This window comes from Hordeum vulgare, chromosome 6H (assembly GCF_904849725.1).
Source record: "Hordeum vulgare subsp. vulgare chromosome 6H, MorexV3_pseudomolecules_assembly, whole genome shotgun sequence".
Lineage (NCBI taxonomy): Eukaryota > Viridiplantae > Streptophyta > Magnoliopsida > Poales > Poaceae > Hordeum > Hordeum vulgare.
The window spans coordinates 475,278,714-475,299,974 of NC_058523.1; the positions used below are offsets into that span (position 1 = coordinate 475,278,714).

At 48.9% G+C, this 21,261-nt stretch overlaps 1 protein-coding gene across 3 annotated transcripts; it reads left to right on the top strand.

Moving 5' to 3' along the window:
- Positions 1–3,851: 3,851 nt before the first annotated feature.
- On the top strand, positions 3,852–8,162 carry LOC123405501 (fatty acid desaturase DES2). Of its 3 annotated transcripts, none has more exons than XM_045099164.1 (2): positions 3,852–4,005; positions 6,593–8,162. In XM_045099164.1, exon 2 carries the CDS (start codon positions 6,600–6,602, stop codon positions 7,761–7,763), a length of 1,164 nt encoding a protein of 387 aa, XP_044955099.1. In that variant the 5' UTR covers positions 3,852–4,005; positions 6,593–6,599; the 3' UTR covers positions 7,764–8,162. The 3 variants fall into 3 exon arrangements, with proteins under 3 accessions (XP_044955099.1, XP_044955098.1, XP_044955100.1); XM_045099163.1 differs by having other exon boundaries at positions 6,596–8,162; XM_045099165.1 differs by lacking the exon at positions 3,852–4,005 and adding an exon at positions 6,406–6,439.
- Positions 8,163–21,261: the final 13,099 nt, after the last annotated feature.

Below are 21,261 nucleotides of genomic sequence, written 5' to 3' on the forward strand. Positions count from 1 at the left end.
AGACATCAAAGAGAGAACAGAAACACTTTTTCCGCTGCCGCCTGTCTCTGTTGCGATGGTAGGCCATCTAGATACCTTTTTCGGTGCCCTATGGGAGGGGGAATCGATCATGGAGTTCATCTACATCAACCTTGCTGCCTCCATGATGTTGTGTGAGTAGTCTACCACATACCTACGCGTCTATAACTAGTACATAGATGGCTTATTCTCTCTCTCCGTTCATCTTCAATACATCATTAACTGCAATTCTCGAGGTGATGTATTCAATGTAATCTTATTTGTCGTGTGTTTGTTGGGATTCGATGAATTGTGGGTTTATAATAAAATTGTTCATTAATATTAGTTGTTTCTTCTCTGTATTATTTTATGCATGATTTTATAGCTTCATATTTCTCTTCGATGTATCGGTTTGGTTTGGCCTAGATTGATATGTATTTAGTGGGAGTGGTGCGGTGTGATGGGTTCAATCTTGCGGCACACAATCCTAGTGACAGAAAGGGAATTGACACACATTTGTATTGCTGCCATGAAGGATAATACGACGAGGTTTATTCATATTTCTTGAGCTTACTTTGTCTACATCATGATATCTTGCCCCAAGTATTACAGTGTTTCATACTCAATACTCTTGACGCATGCTGGATAGCGTTCGATAAGTGGAGTAATAATAGTAGATGCTGACATGAGTCGGTCTACTTGCTTAAGGGTGCGATGCCTATACACATGATCATTGCCTTGAATAATATGTCATAACTATGCGCTGTTCTATCAATTGTCCAACAATAACTTGTCTACGCACCGTATGCTATCTTCAAGTTTGAAGCCTCTAGCGAAAACTATGCCCCGGGTCTACTCAAATTATATAACAAAAACCACAAAAATATTGCTTCATTTTATTTCGTGTTATTTATATTTATATTATCTATCTATCACAATTTAGTCTTTGCAAGTAACGAGTTCAAGGGGCTTAACAACCCTCTTATCAGCATCGGGTGCAAGTGTTTGCTTCTTTGTGTGCAGGTGCCGACGATGAGAGTTTTCTTAATACTCCTATTGGTTCGATAACCTTGGTTATCACTAAGGGCAATACTTATCTCTATTGTGTTGCATCTCCCTTCCTCTTCGGGGAAAACTCCAATGCAGTTTACAAGTAGCAGGCTCGAACGAGCAAAATCTAGAGCTGAGCAAAAATAGGGTCTTATTACACCTTTGGCAGTTGATGAACATATCACCATTCTCACCTTTGATCCAAGAGGTTCAACCTTTGATTCCTCCCTCTCTAGCCAACCAATCCAGCTCATATTTTAGGTAGAGAAAGTGGAATACCCGATCTACACGTCCATCCAAACCAAACCCTAGTTGTTTGACTCCTTGCAAATCTTGTTACTCTTGGGTGTTTGGGAACCCTAGATGTTTGAGGTCACTTCAGAGCTGCATTCCATTGCGGTGAAGCTTCATGATAGTGTTGGGAGCCTCCAATTAAATTATGTAGAGATCCACATCCTTATTTTGAAATGTCCCGATTGTCGCATTCAATGGCATGACCTGTGGATCCACGAAACCTTGCATTGTGTGAGGGCGCGAGAAGAAAAGGGTGAGTCTTTGGGATCCTCGGGGAGCATTATGTCTACACACCCCTCCAACAGAGACATACCCTCCTCCCAAAAGAGGGAACTTAAAAAACACATCCTCGTCTCCATCGACTCCACATGCGATTATTTCACTTTTACTTTGTGCTTTTTATTACCTCGTTTTGTTGTGCTTGTCATATAGGTTGTCCACCTAGTTGCGTATCTACTCAATCTCTTATTTTGTTGAGCATATTGTGCAAAAGAAGTTAAAAATATTGTTAGCCGCCTATTCAACTGCCCTTCCAGTCGACCATATCGATCCTCTCAATGGATTCCTCGAGGATTTAATCCCAATATATTATAAAACTTCACTTTACCCTTGCTAATTCATAGAGTACTTTAACTTACAGATTCATGGGGTACTTAAACTACGTGGAGTAAACAGATAGTACATCTTTTTGGTTCTTCTATATCGCCATTCTCTTCTCCTCCGGGTGATTCTTCTTCAGATGGAGTGTTATGCAGGTCTAGGAGCACCATGCTGCTGCTCCTGATGATGAGGAGAAGCATAAATAGCGGTTGTTGGGACTAATTCACGGCTAAATTTGTAAAGGAGACGATGATGTAGAGGATGCAGCGGAGATGTCGATGTAGTGGATGCATATGAGCTGGTGATGCACACACCAAATGTTGCTACTGCCGGTTCACGGAAATTGCTGCCGGAAAATGTTGCTACAACTTGCAACGAGGAGCGTCTGGTGCTCGGCAACAATGAGCGCCTAGTGAGCGCGATGACGAGCGCTTGGTGACTCGTGCTCGACAGAGCACCTAGCTCGACTATGCGCTGACCAATGAGCGCTGGGCGCAGCGACATACTCGCTGATGAGCGCCGAGGCACGTCGGCACGCTTGGCGAGGAGCAATGTCTCGTGAGCACATTGACATCCTAGAATTGAAGACATTGGGTGCGGCGAGGATCACGTTGGGATGAAATTTGAAATCGAGGAGTGAAATGTCTTTTTAGAAAAAAATGGGCGCCGTTGAGATTATCCCTAAACATCTTAAATTTGTGAAAACAGGGAGTACATGATAGCATGATATCATGATCCTATTATTTACGGAAATACTAACTCACAAACGTTCCCTTGGAGGGGGTTGGCTGTTGATGGCATTTTGAAGTGGTCGCAGATGGCAATATTTCCCACTTTACCTTCAAACTTTACCTTCAAATCTATAAACTATGCAAATCATTCAAAACAACATAATTTTTTGTTGCCTTGACATATGGGTACCGTATGTTGCATAGATATGAGAAAGAATAATCCGCCTACAGAAAAGCCCTTGCAATATTTCTTATGCAAACGACATATATTTATCATCTTGAACATGCCATTCCCAACCCAAGGAATCATATGATATTGTAATTGAGCGATAATTCATTTCAACAAGATTAAAAACATGTGAATAAATAATGCATGTATATATGTAACTTTCTTTTATGAAAATGTACACACACACATACACACGCACAAAGATAAGTGTCTAACTCGGTAAGTAAAGGGCTAATTGTCAAGTTAGATATAATAATAATGATTTAAGTTCGTTTACACCCTTCTATATACTACTCTATACTAAATTACAACAACATGATATAAACATACATATATACCATAATTGTTTTGCAGGAAAGTTTCTACCATGAATTAATAATTATATTTTCACCAAAATTTTCATGTGTTTGGTCCTTTTCATCCACTAATAATTATTATCACATGTTTCGTAATATTCAAAAACAATGGTTTTTGTAATCTTTACATGTACTTCATTCGTCGGAGTATAAGTTTTTTAAAGATTTGTATATAGACATTCATAGAGTGTAGATTTATTCATGTTATTTCGTACGTAGTCTATAATAAAATTTATAAAAAAACCTATATTTTAAAAAACGAAGGAAGCATATTTCATACGGGGTCTGTTTGCTGTATTTCTGTACAGGGGAGGCCTCAGCTGACGGACAAAATTGGCACTATATCTAGTGGTGAATCCCACGCCATTCTGGTGGCAGGCTCCGGACCGTCGGATGGCCCGAACGGACGGCCGACGGCCCGCCATGCGAGATCCGGGTCACGGCCCCCTCAGACGAGCGATACAAACCGCGACACGTGTACGGGGCCAGATTTCTTGGGTCAGTGCGCCCCATCTGGCTCCCGGGACCCGCACGCCAGTGGGCGCGCGTGAGGGGACGGGGCGCTTTTAAATAGCATCCCCCACCGGTGGACTCGGAGGCGGCCTGCTCCTCCCCCCCGCACAAACCACTCGTTCGTCCCGTCCACAAGAGGAGCAGACGCGCCGGTGAGGGTGCGCGCGCGCGCTCGCTCGCTCGCGTGGTGTCCGTCCGCCCGATCCGCCGCCTCGACCACCACCACCCCTACCAGGTATCGCCATTCGTCCGAATCCATCGCTTGTCTGGCTCAATTGGTAGTAGATTCATTTTCTTCGGTGCGGATTCGCGCGGAATCTGCTTGGTTCTCCGGGCGTTTTAAGCCGCCGGGAATGGCGAGCAGGCAGGGCGCCATGCCGCGTGCGTCCCGTATCCCCTCGTAGAGCCTCCGCCGGCGCCGCCGTGAGAGGAGCTCGACAGACAGGTTGCTGTTTTCTCCCCCCTTTGCCGCCGCACCTGATTCCTGCCACCGGTCCGTCAATCCGTTGCTCCGCTAGACGCCGCACCTACCCCCGACCGAATTCCCAGCGAAATGCGCGTGTCCCATGCACGGTTTCACCGGAGGCAACAGCGAGCAGTATTGGAACGAACGAACGAACGAGGCGGAGATCGGGAAGCGGCGTACCAAATCCAAAAGCGCAACCCCTTTTCCTGGTTGCTGACGGGCACCACGGCAATCGATCGCCTCTGGTTAGCGTTGACATTTACAAACTCGGGCTCTGTTTGCATCTTGCCACCAGATCTGCAGGATTTTGGTGCGGACGGTGTCCAGATATTCCGGTACGCCTTTTGGGCCCTGATCCCTGCACCTTCGCCGCTAGCACTCATTTTAGATTCGTAAAATCTGCCATGCTTTTGGCAGCTCCCGTTAGTTTCGTTGGAAAAGCTGCTACCTACCTTTGCCTCCCCTTCACCCCCGGCGCGCTAAATTTGTAGCACCATGTGTTTCTTCTTTTTGATTTGATCAAGGATGAGAGAACCACTTTCCATCCACAATCACTTGAAACAGAATCACAAAGCTGTGATTACTGATTAGGCCGTAACAAAACTAATTGGCCTTTGACAACACGCAAGCTTTCAGTTTTCAAAGAGGCAAGCCGTTATCGCAAACACACACACACGCACACACAAAAATCCGTTTGTCCAGCGAAACACGGCAGGCGGAGCCTCAGCCATATGCTTCTCGTGCCCATGTCGTTGGGATATTATCATAAGAAAGAAGAGGGAAAAAAAAAGAAAGTTAGGCCGCTCCTTTCAGCATGTCGTCGGCGGCGGCGGCGGCTGGCGCGCTGCTGCTCCTGACCTAGAAAAGGTCATCGTGATTCACGACCCCGTCAGATATCCTGTCGCCGGCGCCTGGACGGTGGCGATTGTCCCTTTCCGTTTCGTCACCCCACGACCGCGTGCCTGCGCTAAGGTACAGAAAAGACTGCGTGGGTCAGAGCTGCACAATATTCCACGGATCCAGGCCCACACCCACAAGGCGGGCCTGCACCACCTTTTTTTTTTCGTATTTCCGGCCGCAGACGTCCAGCCTAGCTGGACGCGCACAAACGAACAAAGGCGCAGATCTGGGTGCCCATGGCCCTCTTCCACCTTGGATAGCAGTACCCCTCAAAAAAAAAAACTTGGATAGCAGTAGCACCACGCCAGCCCTGTACTTGCCCTGTATGTGCTGCCCCCGCTCTGGTCCTCCTCGCCTACAGCGTGTAATCCAGGCTTAATGCCTGCCCCGAATCTGCAAAATAAGTCCTAATCAATCAGCTAAGCTGGGTTTATTGCCCTGAATCAGCAAAGTTGAACGTCGCGATCCGGAGCTTTATTATGGTTTGGCCGTGGGACTTCTTTTTCTCTCTTCAAAGCGAGAAGGAAATCACTAGCACTTTGTTGATGGCATCTGAATTGAAAGTCCACCTACCGTCTGGAGATGCGCCATGTTCAACGTGGTATCTCGTTTTACTGCTGTTCCTTGGTCTCGGTCGCCCACTGCTGCGCCGAGCTGAGGTGGGGAAGTGTGTGCCCGAGACTGAGAGGGTGGTGGTTGGTGGGTGACTCGGCGTTCTCGGACCGAATGTGTCGTGGTCGTAGCACAGGGGCGGGAGAGAGAGAGAGACGTATTCGTCCATATTGGCGTCCTCCTTGAAGAGATGGCGGATGGCTTATATTTGACCGTCCAAGGTGTGTCTGGTAGGATTTGATCGCCTTATCTTACTGGATATGTCCTCATTTTGAACGAGTTTCTGGCGCATATACTTCCTTTACTTTGACCATTGGATTGGTCACCTTATTATCTCCATCTTCCACCGCCCTGTGTTTTACTCCAGTACGACAGACGATTTTGTCTCTGATGGTTCAGAGGCATGGGCAGATCTGAATTTAGCTTAGCAGTAGTACATGTGGGGCAGCTGCGGTGCACGCACCCAAAGGGAATCTTAACATGCCATTGGGTTCGCACATGCCGCGATCGCCCCACTTGTCATGTCATCCAGGAATATTTTACTTTTTTTTTCTTCAAAGAGAGGAATACTTTATCTTGTTAGCATCGGGGCACGCCACCATTACCGTGGGCGATGATATAACACCCCCTCGTGCCGTGTTTTGTTTTCCTTGCATAGCTGCCCCTCGTGCACCAGCAGAACTGAAATAAAGTATTAACCAACTTGCTAGATATTTTCGTTCATAGCAGTATTGTGAGAATCATGCAGTTAGAATATACTGTTCTCTTATTGATCTCGTATGATTGGAATACAATATAACTTCGTTCGTGACGTCTGACCATCTGTGTTTCCTTTTCTTGTCAGCAGCATCATGGGTGCCGGCGGCAGGATGACCGAGAAGGAGCGGGAGAAGCAGGAGCAGCTCGGCCGCGCCGGCGGCGGCGCAGCCTTCCAGCGCTCGCCGACGGACAAGCCGCCGTTCACGCTCGGTCAGATCAAGAAGGCGATCCCGCCTCACTGCTTCCAGCGCTCCATCATCAAGTCCTTCTCCTACGTGGTTCATGACCTGGTCATCATCGCCGCCCTGCTGTACGCCGCTCTGGTCTGGATCCCCACCCTCCCTACCGTGTTGCAGCTGGGCGCGTGGCCGCTCTACTGGATCGTTCAGGGCTGCGTCATGACCGGCGTCTGGGTCATCGCGCACGAGTGCGGCCACCATGCCTTCTCTGACTACTCGCTGCTCGACGACACCGTCGGCCTGGTGCTCCACTCGTGGCTGCTCGTCCCATACTTCTCGTGGAAGTACAGCCACCGTCGCCACCACTCCAACACCGGGTCGCTGGAGCGCGACGAGGTGTTTGTCCCCAAGCAGAAGGAGGCGCTGGCATGGTACACTCCCTACATCTACAACAACCCCATCGGCCGTCTGGTGCACATCGTGGTGCAGCTCACCCTCGGGTGGCCGCTGTACCTGGCGCTCAACGCCTCAGGCCGTCCGTACCCGCGCTTCGCCTGCCACTTCGACCCCTACGGCCCGATCTACAACGACCGGGAGCGAGCCCAGATTTTCATCTCGGATGTCGGCGTGTTGGCCGTCTCCTTGGCCCTGCTCAAGCTTGTGTCGTCGTTTGGGTTCTGGTGGGTGGTGCGGGTCTACGGCGTGCCGCTGCTGATCGTGAACGCGTGGCTGGTCCTGATCACCTACCTGCAGCACACCCACCCAGCGCTGCCGCACTACGACTCGACGGAGTGGGACTGGCTGCGGGGGGCGCTCGCCACCATGGACCGGGACTACGGCATTCTCAACCGCGTGTTCCACAACATCACGGACACGCACGTGGCGCACCACCTCTTCTCCAACATGCCGCACTACCACGCCATGGAGGCCACCAAGGCGATCAAGCCCATCCTCGGCGAGTACTACCAGTTTGACGGCACCCCGGTCGCCAAGGCCACATGGCGCGAGGCCAAGGAGTGCATCTACGTTGAGCCCGAGGACCGCAAGGGGGTCTTCTGGTACAGCAACAAGTTCTAGCCGCAAGGATCGTCATCAGCCGTGTTCCAGGAAGAACTCAGAGAAGAGGTCCTTACAAGTAATCCATCCATCTACCTACATATGGTTAGTTTTTAGATAGCAGAGGGCATTTGGGCACAAACAAGACTACTATTACCGTGCCAATGCTAGAAAGAGTTGAGTGGTGCAAGGAGGAGTAGCGTGTCCGTGACTTTTGTCAGTTCCTTCTTTACTTTCCTCCTGCGTCTTAGTCGCCGGCGGTCGTTGTTGGTGTCCGTGGCCATTGACATGGCCGTGTGTGTTGTGTGTGCGTCTGTCATTGCATTGGCGTCATCTCCCCCCGTCCGTGTCATGTTGTTGTAGACCATTTCGTGTTTTATGGCGGAATAACTGATCATCGAAGGGCTACTTTTTTGAGTACTCGCCAGTTTTGAGTCCTCTGTGCTTCCTACTTCAAGTTAAATCTCACTGTCACGTTGTGGTCCAGCCTTGAAGCGGTGGCCACTGGCCAGCGTTGTTAGCTGTCCAAAGTCCAACAATTTTGCACCTTGTAACGCTGAAAGCTACCTTGTGCGTTGTTAGCCGTCCAAATGCAACAATTTGCACAGCCGTGTAATGGTGAAAGCTGCGCCGAACGTTTCAACTAGCCAGCAGTCCAAATCCAACAATTTTGGCCTGTCTGTGCGATTGCAGTGCTGACATGACCTTAAAGCATCTACAACCGGACCCCTCAAACCCGTCTGCATCTACAACCGGATCCCTCAAACCCTCTCAAACATCCGAATAGGCCGCACGACAGTGACGAAGATAGACGATTGTCCATGGTCCATCCTGAGTTTTTAAAATACCTTTAATATCATAGTAGAAAGGTGATAAAATAAAAAAATAATAATAATATATGTATACAGTAGCACTGCTGGTCCACCCTGGCCCAACGGGCTAGGTCCGTCTTTGTCGCCCAGTCATTGACCGGTCATAAAAATTTGACCCAAACGGACCTCTCAAACCGGAATTAAACGTCCGAGCTAACCGGTACCATCATTTCCTGCTTAAATATGGGGCGAATATAGGGGTGTCCGAACACGTCCGCCACGTCGGATTCGACAACCCGACCCTATCTCAAATTGCACCGAGTCCTCCAAACCCTTCCTCCTCCTCCCGCCACACTCCAACATTTCCTGCGCCCGACGGGGCACCCTTGCTCTTCATCCCCACCACCTTTCTAGATTCGCCGTCGTGATGTCTTCCAGCCCATCTGCGACCGAGACGGTCTGTCTCGTCCGTCGGTGACCCTTCCTTCAATTCGTCTTGCAAGCCGGAGAACATCGCGCGTAAGATGCGTCGTTGTCGGCAGCGACAGAGGGAGGCGGAGTTGGCGGCGTTGGTACATCGACGACGAGATGTCTCCTCCGGCCCGTCGGGCTCCTAGTACCCCATCCATGCAAGCGCCACCGCGGATTGTGCCGCCCGACACCGTCGATACCAAGGAGGATGAGGCGGCCTGTTGGACCCTTCCGGTGAGCTTTCCGGTCAAGCAACACCTGTTGAACTATGATATCATTTGCTTTTGCTTAAAACTGTTGAGTTCAGACAATTTGTATCGAATGATCAATGTGCATAACTTTGTATAGATATGAGTGTCCGGATATGAGGTGTCTGGATGCACGGAGCGAAATATAAGGACTGTCCGGTGTCTCCGGGCGTGCTCGAACGTGTCCGCAGACGTGGGCCGGATTTGCCTAGTCCGACTGAAGATGCTCTCACGACTTGCAAATTCGGACTCACAAACATCTGCGGACGCGCCCAGCCGTGTGCGCGGACACTGACCGAACACTCCTCAAATCCTGTTGTCCATATTCGTGTATCTTATATCCGGTCTCTCGTATCCACACTAGCATGCAAAACTACGACGCCTCGGTGACCTGTGCAAAATTACGATGCTTCGCTCAAGCAAAATTACGACGTCTACACACGCAAAATTACGACACCACGGCGACCGACGCAAAATTACGATGCATGACACGTAAAATTACGACACCCGACGACCGACGCAAAATTATAACGCCCCTTCACGCAAAATTACGACGCCTCGACAACCGACTAAAATTATGACCCTCCAACAAGCAAAATTACGACATTTAAGGAAGATAAGGAGGGTCTGGCTTTATATGCTCTCCAATCATCTTTGAGCCCACCTCGTGGGAGCCTCAACTATGTCTTGCAAACACGAGCTACCCTAAACAAAATTTATCTATCGCCCATGCCTGTACGATGCAAGAATTGATGTGCGTAGACGGGGGCCGGGCAATATTCTCGGCCCATCCCGTCCCATGTGCCATGAGCAAAGGCTTCAATGCACGCACTACGGACTTCCTGCCGGGATCGCCGAAACGTAGGGTTAACCAGACAAGTGCAATGCCGTCGTGGTGCCACCGAGCGTGTGTACGCATTTCCTGGCATTTGCACGTGACGTTTGAAACGAGATGCGTGCCGTGTCAGGGAGCAGGGAGATCTTAAACGGAACGACTCAATGCGTGCTCGCCGGTGTCTTGTTATCCGTGGCTTCCGTGACGCGTTGCAGCTCATGTTGATGATACACGGGAGGGAGACGCTCTTACTTGTCCCTGAGGGCAACTTCAACATTTTTGATAATTAAATTGCCGCTAAATCCGTTCGGACTAAGGTGTCCGATTGTTTTTTCGCCATTTCAACGCTATGCCCTAAACGTCCGCGGACGTTTCTAGGCGCTCAATTTTTTTGATGACGTGAGATGGATGATCAATTCTGACGCTGGCTTGGCGTCCAGCGTTTTTTTACCATACAATGCTTGTCGATAGAGTCGAAGCTGCCTGAACGCCGGCGCGTGTGGTGGACTGTTTGACATTGTCCGACGCAGGTCTGTATGCTCGTCTGCGATGAAGGCTATATCGGTGGTCGTCGATGGTGAAGTCGGACTCACTCTCGCGGAGACGTGATGACGACGACGCCAGATTACAACCTCGATAGAGCCCTTCCCCTGGCGACGTGTGTGCGTTCTTGTGTAGGTTGCGAGATCGCCCTGTGTGCCTTGTTTTGACGGACGTATTGCGACGATTTTAGCCCGATTTTCCGTTCACTAACCGGACAACCTCTTCAACCTTTTTTAATTGGATCGGGGCCTAAGGGACCGAGTTTAAAAAAAGATATCTTGGACCTATCAATGAGGCAGAACCCGCATATTTGGATCATTTCATACTGTTTTTGTAAGACAGATCACATTTCCCTACCCTTTACACTTTGATTGTCGCCGTCCTCCGCCCTAGTTCTCGCCCTTTTGGCCGTTCACCTTCATGATAAAGTCACAATGCCCTATGAAGTTATTTGTCGTGTCGTCGGAGCCGGAGCCGATACCCCAAAATGACGGCCGTTCGCAAGGACAACTCTGCAACACACATCGAGCACCGCTACAAACAGACGACCAGGGATGTAGCAATGGCGGCAGCGGGTCAGTCGCCACTCGCCTCGCAAAGAAGGTGAACGAGGAGAGGGGGTGCGTGCAGTCCACCGCCACACAGTTTGGTGCACATCAAAATTCTTCGACCTACTGGGACGGACATTTTTTTTGAAACCAGGCAAAAGATTTGCCATTTTCATTAATTAAGAAAAAGAGAATTGCCCAGTTAGTTGACGGAAAACTGGGCTAAAACCGATACAATACATAACCCATATGACATGGGCACCACCGGTCAACCTGACCATCGACATGGGACCTGACGCTGCAAAGAAGAAAGACATCCATCGCGGAGTCGCAAGCATCATCGTCATCATCGATTGCCTCGAATGAGCGACTCCGACTTCACCATTGAGCTCCAACATCGAAGCCATTCCGCAAACAGCTGCAAAGAAACCACAACAACACATGCCACCAGATGATCACACGCGCGAGTAGTCGACAGCTTCGACCTTGACGATGAGTACCACAAGGGAAATATGCAGGACTTGCGCCGACCGTGCCCTTCGCAAAGGACCACCGAGCGCCCGACATCGTCACCGCCTGGACTCGCTCCATCGCAACTTCGACTTCAAGCAACCAAGCAACCCAAGGAATACCACTTCAGACACGCTGGAAAGAACCGACTACCAAAGTTCACGCTGTGACCCGAGCTCCTCGCAACGCCATCTTCGTTGTCAAACAGTAACCAGCGTCCCACCTCAGCAAACCATGCGGCGAAGATGCCGCCAACCACGACGAAGATGCCGCAATACGCTAGTCTCCGAGTCGTAGTCGACTCCAAGGCGATGCCCCCAAGAAGGAAAAAGACGCAATGACGCCTCCATCGCCTGATCCACGGGATCCGAGGTTTCCCTCCAGAGCTCAGGCCATGGGAAGGAGCAGCATACCTCCACGACAACGCTTTTAGAAAGATAACGACACCCGCGGCGTCGTCGCCGGCTCCAATGAAGACCGGAGCAAAGATTTCTTCCAAAGCTGCGTCAAACATCCGCCGCCATCGACCGCCGTCCATCAATCACCAGTTGTCGAGGCTTACTTTATTCTGACCACGGGATCCCACGATCCACGATGACTAGACGCACTGCCCCCTGGCCGAAGCCGCCACCACCAAGTCCGGGGCCGCCGCCCCAACAACCGCAGACCTCAAGAGCATGGCCGGCGCACACCACCACGACCCCAGTCAGGGCAGCCCCACGACAGACCAGAACCGGCCGAAGCCCCAGCTAGTACCACACTAGCCGGAGCACACCACCAGACCTCGCCAGAAATCAACCCAACCACCCAGCTGAGCAGCAGCTCCAACCACACTCTGTCGACCACAGCCGATGGCCAGCCCGCATGCGCATCCGCACGATCCAGGACGGCCAGCACCACCACATCCCGGCTACGGCGTGCGTCCACCGGATCTGAGTGCGAAGCCCTGATCCACCACCAACGCATGGCAAGCCGCCGCTCCTCCACCGCAGGGACGAGGTAGAGGAGGCCGCCACCGCTGCCTGGGCCGCTGCGGCGCTCTGCCGCAGATGTTGCCAGATGATCGGATCCACCCCGGAACGCTCTTCACTGAGACATTTGGTGCATGACGTTATATGGCAGGCTCCTCTACCCGTGTTTAAGACGTGTCTGAACGCAGTTGATGATGTTTGATGTGTCGGATTTGATGATCCGCATTGGAGTTGCCGTGCGAACACTCGCAACAGTGATTCACACGGCGACATCACATAATCTTACACATGCTATGAGATATTTTTTGTGATTGATTGCTTCCCTGTTTCGCTCCGTTTCAGCTTTGATACGGAAAGGCCTCCGACGCGACGCAAGGCGACGCAACAGTGATACCCATGGTTCCAAAGGGTCCTGCCAATGTATGGATCAAGCTTTGTGATTGCTAACCACGCGTTCTGTGTGGTTGTTTCTTTCTTTCTTTGATACGCCCGGTCCCATCGGTCACGGCCGTGGAGAGCCTGTCAAGTTGTCGACAAACCTTGAGGCCCTCCAGGGACGGATATTGAGCTGTCTCCGACCGTGACAAGGGACCAAATGAGTGAATGAGCCACGCTTCGAAGCCGGGGACATGATTTTTTTTCAGTTGGCGAGTCATGCTCGTATGGAAGACAAGATGGATCAGCCTCTCCGACTGGCGCCGGCTGCATGCTTTGCTTGCGGTACGAGCGAATCAGCGGAACAAGATGGATGATTCAAGTGGGCATAGGAATTGGCATGGGCATGGCCAACAGCAGCGGCGTAGCCAGGTCCTGCCGTTCATGGCCCAAAATCTGATCCAAGACACAACAACACAAGCGCTGAAGGACTAACACTGTATTTATCCACTGCACAATACGACTATAATAGCATCCTTAGGAGACCCCGTATATCGCCGACCTGCAAAAATCGTTTACAATTTACGAAAAAACGTTTTTACGGGTCGGCGTGGGCGACAGTCAAGCAGACCCGCAAAAAGTTACGGGTCCATTTTGCGGGATGTGCTCAGCCGTCGTCCGTCGCCGACCCATAAATCAGTTATTTGCATTACAATTTGAAGCATGGAAACATATTTATTTGCTTCTTTATTTTTTTAAAGGCATTGGATACATAATAATTTATCAAATTTTTGTTAAAATAGCAAGAGAAAGAAAACAAGAAACACAATTAAACACTTTAGAAGATATCCAACTTCCATAAATGTCCCCACTAGTTGGACTAACATCTTCTGCATGCATTCATTGTTGATATGTGGATTCTTGATCTTACATTTTTTATTCTTCGGCTTGGATTCTAAAAAATTAGACATTGCTTCCCCTTTATTTTTTTTCAATTACACATGCAGCCGCATTATTAGTCTCAGTTGTACTAAGAAGTGCACGCACATCTATTAAGTTTCTTCCTATCAATAAATCGATGTATTTTTTTTTCAATACCAAAATGAGCACCCACCTTCCTAAGCACATGAAAACCTTAATAAGCTACCGAAATTTAACCAAATAAGTTGACAAAACCGAAAAGAAAGAAGAACATACCTCGTCGTTATTGCATTTGAAGAATACCCATCCGAGGTGTTGCCGCGTGCTAGATGTAAGCCGCAACATTGTCTCTCTGCAGTCGTCGCACTGTATGAGCGACATCGGCAAGCCGGCGAGCCGCTACACGAGCACCGAGCTTGGGCGACGGAGGAAGAGTCCCTGTCGGCAAACCGACGACGACGACTAGAGGACGAACCAATACCTTCATGCGGCGCTGGCGCTTTGCCGGGGTTGTGCGGGGTGCTCCCCAACCAATCCATGGCTTGGCGCAGCTACTGGTGGCCGAAAATGCCAAATCCGATGGCTGCGACAAACATCCACCGATCAGAAGCTTTCCAGCCAGCCAATGGACGAGGGAGTGGTGGATGTCAATCTCGGGCGAGTGGCGGCCCGTCGGCATGATTACGGGGGCTGGTATGACCGGAATCGTAGGCGGCAGCCCGGCGACAGTGGGTGGGAGAAAAGCGCGGGCTGAAATGTCCCACCCATCAACCACTCCCGATATATACAGGGCACCGATGGGGCGAGGGGGAGAACCCGCGTTTTCGCGGGTTGGGGTGGGCATTTTGCCGTGCCCCACAAAAAAAATTTATGGGTCGGAGGCGTTTGTGGGGTCTCGTCGGGCAGCATTTTCTGCGCCGACCCGTATTTTGGCAGTTCTTTTGTGGTGCGAGGCATTATAGGGGTCTGTTAGAGATGCTCTTTGGGTATCCCAGTGCCCGACCCATAAACCTCTCGCATGGTTCCGGACCACGGAAAACGTCCAGATCAGTCCTGTATTGCTCCGCAGCATGGTACAAACGTAGTTTCTCCTGCAATCCAAAGAAAAATGTGGTAAGTTTTGCGGGAGACTGGATTGCTCTCAAGCCATATTCTCATGGCCCACCCAAACTCCTCCTTCGTACATTCATACATCTGTAGAGTGCACCGCTCCACATTGAAGACAAATTAGGGCGGACGAGACCTCTCATTGCCTTCGCCATTGAAGTGACGCGCTGGCCGAGGACACCACCCGCGACGCGTCTTCGGTGTCCGCACTTGTCCAATGTTGGGGACGTGTGACTGAATGGGACGTGGCGGATATCTACCACCTCCGTTCAATGCTCTGTATGTCTGTACGCCGCCATTAAGCAGGTTCTTCAGCCGAGAAACCCACTCCGGCACCGTGCATTGACGCCTAGCCTCACGAGAATCCACTACTCAAAGGCGACGACACCCGGCTAACTCCACGCCACAACACAAGTCGATACCCATCCTCCTTCCTTGCGCCGCATCCTCCATGAATGCAAGCGGCAAAGCTCTATGGGAGAGCATCTAAACAGAGGTGAAGAACGAGGTGTCCTCCCTTGCCGCCGCCACCATGCCAGGCGGAACGAGGCATGCTTGCTGGCTAGTTCGTCTGAGGTCTCCGACGACGAGGACGATGCCACGATGGAAACAAGCTCTGACGACACCAACTCGGCGCCCACGTCTGTGCACGTAGGGTTCACCATGGAGCAGGTGCAGGCATACTAAAACACCGTCATGGCGGAGCGGCAACCTGCGTTGGCGCCTACATCGATGTTAGAGCAGGCGCTAGAGCAACATCGGTTGACGTTGGGCCCAGATCGATGACGAGCGCGTGAGCGAGGAAGCCATGGTTCATGGGGATATGTACCTAGGGTAGGGTCATAGGACTGACCTACATGTCCTACCCAAGGACGCAACATTAAAGACTTAAAGATTTCAAGGAAGATTCCGACTGACTCATCATGGGTCACTCGGCAGAACATCAACTCGACGGAAGACTTTCACTCGGAAGAATTAGAAGCCAGTCAACCGCAGAAGTTTAGAAGCCACTCTAGGGAGGCCAACGAGCAGGCATTCGACTGGTCGCCATAAGTATCATTTATTACCTACGTTATTAGTAACGCATGCCTTTATCTTTATTACTCGAACCCTTGGTTGCCTGGGCCTTGCTGAGGGGTAGCGCACTCTATATAAGCCACCCCTCCCCTCTGGTACAAGGGTTCACACCCTTGTAACACACACTTCACACGACAAGAGCTCCAGAGCACTAAGACGTAGGGCTATTACCTCCATGAGAGGGCCCTGAACTCATACATCATCTGTACAAGCTTGCCGTAGCTAGGACTCTGCCCTCTCCTTTTGTACCCCTCGCCTCTACTGTCAGGTTCGTTCCCACGACAGTTGGCACCCATCATGGGGCAGATGTCTAAGCAACTTCCGACAAGTTTGCGATTTTCATTCTTCTTCATGTCTTCCGGCGGCGATTTGTTCTTGGGCCGCGAGATCTGTCTCGGCGTGCTCATCTTTGTTGCCGACAACTTGTCATGGCTTCAGGAGGCGCCTCTCAATGTTGAGGGGGTCCCGATCCATGGGGCGACGCACTTCCGTGCAAGTTCCTGCGACGTTCTCCTTCCGCAGCCATTGACCCCGGTGTCGACTGCTCTCCCCGCTGCTCGTCGCCACAAGCGATCCGGTCGCTCACGACTCCAGCGGTGGATGAAGCACGCGGTGGCTCGCCAGGCATAGTCTTCACAGATTACAGCTATCAAGCCCGCTGAATCACTTCGCGACACGTTCGACTCGGCGTCACATCAGTGTGATGTCCCTTCCGAGTGCGAGAGTTGCGATGCTGTAGCTGAGGTTTTCATGGTGGGTTCTATGGAGAGCCCACCAGGGTTCGGCCGAGGCGGACGCGAGGTTGGAGAGCCGTCAAGCGGACACGCCCGCCAACGTCCTCCAGTTTCCGATCAACCTCAGCAAAAGATGTTTCCGAGTGGACCTCAGAACAACGTCGAGGTATTTTGTACTCCGGTTCTAAATGTTACAGCCGCCGCTAAGATAGCAGATTCCATTCAACCGTCAAATTTAGAGGCTGGCAGGGGAAGCACCGGGAGGAACTTCGGCGGAGGAACGATCAAGCTCTCCACACCCCTATGATACGTCCCAAACGTATCTACAATTTCTGCTTGTTTCATGATCTTTTGGGTGACATTGTTATATGTTTTGCTACACTTTTATATCTTTTTACACATATTTGGACTAACCTACTAACTCAGTGCACCCAGTGCCCGTTTCTGTCTGCTGATGTATTTTTTGCATGGGCTTTTACCCAAATATCCAGAGCCCCAAAAATCCCGAGAAAATATATAAAAATCAGCGTGACGGAAGCTTCTAAATCACTGAAGATGGGACAGAGGGGAGCCAGGGGCTGCCCAGGCGGCCTCCCGGCACGGCCTGGCCCCTGGCCGCGCCCACAGGTCGCCTGGGTGGGCCCCACCTCCTCTAACGCCCTCCTTTGGCCTATATTTACAACTCCGATCGGAAACCCTTCCATCATATCCAGAATCAGGAATTTCTCCATCGTTCCACCGCCGCAGCGCTTCCGACATCGGGAGCGTCAGGATACCTCTTCCCGGCACCCTGTCGTAGGGAGAATTAGCCTCCGGGAGCTTCTCCACCGCCATGGACGCTTCCGGGACGTGCCGTGAGTAGTCCTCCTTGGACCATGATTCCATGACCAGTAGCTATGTGATGTCTTCTCTCATATATTGTGCTTCAATGATTAGCCCTTGTGAGCTGCCCTACATGATCAAGGCATCTACGTAATTTTCCTTCTATTGCTATGCTCGGTTTGCTGGGATCCGATGGATTATGAGATTATGTTCAGATTGTGATGAGTTATATATTTGATTATCCTTTTATATTATGTTCTTTAGTGATTCATGCATGTTCTCCATTGCTCTTTATTGCTTTGGCTGAGTAGTAGATTGTAACTCCAAGAGGGAGCGTTATGCATGACTGTGGGTTCATGCCCCCTGATGTCTAGCTTGAGTGACAAAAACATGAGACTAGGGGATGTGCTGTTGCCACCAGGGAGAGAAAAACGGTGCTTGTGACCACGATTGCAAGGATTCTTTACCTTACACATAGTTTGTTAATGGAGTTGTCCGTTGCTTTGAGTTTACACTTTTGGTGGGGCTCGCAACTTAATACCAGCGAGATGTTCTGGATAGATATCTCAAGGTGGATGATTAGTAAGTAGATGTTGATGAATAAACGGTCTACTTGTCTTGTGTACTGCCCATTACTATTGAGTCTCTAACTTTCAAGTAGCATAATTAGCATTGCAGTGCGTTTATAATTCTATCAATTGCCCAGCTGTAATTTGTTTACCCAAGCATAGTTGTTATCGTATTTTGGGAGAGAGACATCACTAGTGAACATCATGTGACTCTGGTCCATATTATCACCATTGCTTACACCTCCATCATTTACTGCTTTATTTACTTTTCCGTTGCAATCACTATCACTATTCTCGCTTGTGTTTTGATCCTTTGCAAACTACAAGACCGGAGAGATTGACAAACTCTCTGTACTCGTTGGGAGTAAAGTTATTTGTTGTGTGTGCAGGTCCATGTCTTCTGCTAGCACCAGAGCAGCGAACACCTTCTTGTTGATCCTCAGAGTCCTCCTGGTTCGAGAAACCTTACAGTCACTGTGTAAGGGTAACTTGCTGCTGACTACATCTCCACCTTCCACTTGGTGTAACCAACAAGGGACGAGAAGTATATCCATCAACTCGTCATCAAGCAAGTTTTTTGCGTCATTGCCGGGGACTCCAGTCTTCAAGATAGGGGAGTTGCACGCTATCTTTTACCTTTGCTTTTTAGTCTTGTTAGTTTGCTTTCTAGTTTTTGCTTTAGAGTCTTATACCAAAAACCACAAAAAAATTAGTTGATTTGCTTTTAGTTGTCCTTTCTGCTTAGTCCAGCATGTTAGGGTTTGATGCTTTGAGGGAATCCGGGGTCCTAGATTTCCACCAAAGGAATGGAGAGAATATTAAGGAGGCTTGGGATAGAATTTCTGAAGTACATAAAAGAATTATGCCCTGGATACCTATCAAAATTGTGCTTAGAAATTTAGATCATGGTCTTTTTATTTGGTGTAAACACTCTCTTGATATTATAGCTAAAGGAGATTTTTTAGAGTGTGATGAGGCTAGAGCTCTTGATATTATACATGGTCTATCTAAATACCTTGATTATGGTCGTGGATTTGACTCTATCATAGATAGACTTGCTGCCATTGAAAGAAGAATAGATTCTCTAGACTTAAGAGAAAGAGAGAAACCCATGGTTGATAAGAAAAAGATTTTGAAAATAGATGACGACTGGGAGCCTTTTGTTAGAATTAGCATCTCTAACCAAGACTTCCTTGCTTATTGTGATATTGGATCCATGGTTTCTACAATGCCAAAAGTTGTTTATGATTCTCTAAGCTTTTTAAACATAGACAATTTTTCATCTTATCATGAACATGCTAATGGGGATATTTCTGAAATCCAGGGAAAGGTAAAAGATGTCCAGGTTACATTCTCTAAAAGGAATGCAACGATTGATTTCTTCATCATGAAGCCAAACCAAGGAAACATAGTGCTTGGAAGGGACTTCCTCCGAGCCATGAAAGGCTTCATTGATATAGGTAAAGGACACATACGCTGACGTCGGAAAGCGAAAGGTACATACCCGTTCCCTAGGAAAAATAAGGGCAAACTTGTTGAGGATCCGTTTGAAGGTTTTGATGATTCCAATGAATTTGGTGCATTTTGATCCTCCTTTTTACATCATGCCTAGCTCAAAGGCATAAAAGAAAGCGCTTGTTGGGAGGCAACCCAATTTGTTTTTACTTTCAGTTTTAGTGGTCTTGATGCTTGCTACTACTGTAGCAACATCATCGTATCTTTATTTTCCTGCTTTGTGCCAAGTTTTAGCCTCCGATTGCAAGAAAGTTCAAAAGTTGTGACATGCTGTCCAGAAACAGATTATGTCTGCTTGACGGAAAAATTCACCAAAAATCACCAGATCATTTTTTTGATCTGAATTGTTTTGACAGTATGCTCTATATAATTGTGTTTCTAGCATCTGTTTTGAGTTTTTTGATTTGAGTTTCAGAAGTGCCCCGAAAAAATTGTTTACTACCCGCTGTTCTGTTTTTTCACAGATTCTGCCATGTTTTGTGTTTTCATTGTTTTGCAAAGCTTAAGCTTGCTTTTCCTTTGCAAAAACCTTTGGGCAATCATAAGAAACAGTAGCTTTTCATGAAAATCTTTATTTCCAGTAGGGAATAAATTATTTTATCATGGGTACTAACCGCTCTAATCAGCTTATGATGAGTTTTGTATGAAGGGAGTTTTCAATTATGCGATGGAAGATGATGAAAGAAGATCCAGGAGTGTCAAGCGCTCAAGCTTGGGGATGCCCCCATGCACCCCAAGAAATATTCAAGGAGACTCAAGCATCTAAGCTTGGGGATGCCCCCGTGCATCCCCTTCTCCATCAACAATCATCAGTTCGTCCATCTCCATGCTATATTTTTATCACTTCATATGTTATGTGCTATACTTGGAGCGTCCCGCTCTTTAATTTTTAGTTTGTTTTAGTTTTGCTTGCTGTTCATAACAAGTAGGAACCTATCCTTCCTTGTTTGAGAGAGAAACACGCTCCATTCCACTCTAGAATACAACATAGGTTATCATGCTTATCTTTTTGTGTGTTCTCTATCTTTTCATAGCTGCTGTCTTTTTTAGCTCTTAGTTTTCATGCTATATATTTTTAAGAGCTTTTATTTAGGTTTCTTTTGGAACTCTCTTGATTTACCATACTTATCTTTTTTGGAGAGTTGGCTTGTTACACTGAGTTGTGTGTTTTGCATGAGTAGGTAATTGAGGTTGCTATTTAAGTATAGTAGTAACTTGCAATAGTTTTGAGGTATTGATTTGAGTAATGTTTGGACCATTGGTGCCAAGAGCTTGAGCCTATTAGTGATAGGTGTCGTATTTTAGGAAATCCATGTGTTTTTCAAAACCTAAAAATTAGTTGAGAACTCTAGCTACTAGATTGATCGCTAACCTCTGGAGGGGTTGGAATATATAAAGTACCCTCACGTTACCATGGGTCGAGGATGCGCAAGGATAACCAAACCCCCAAACACGCCTCCT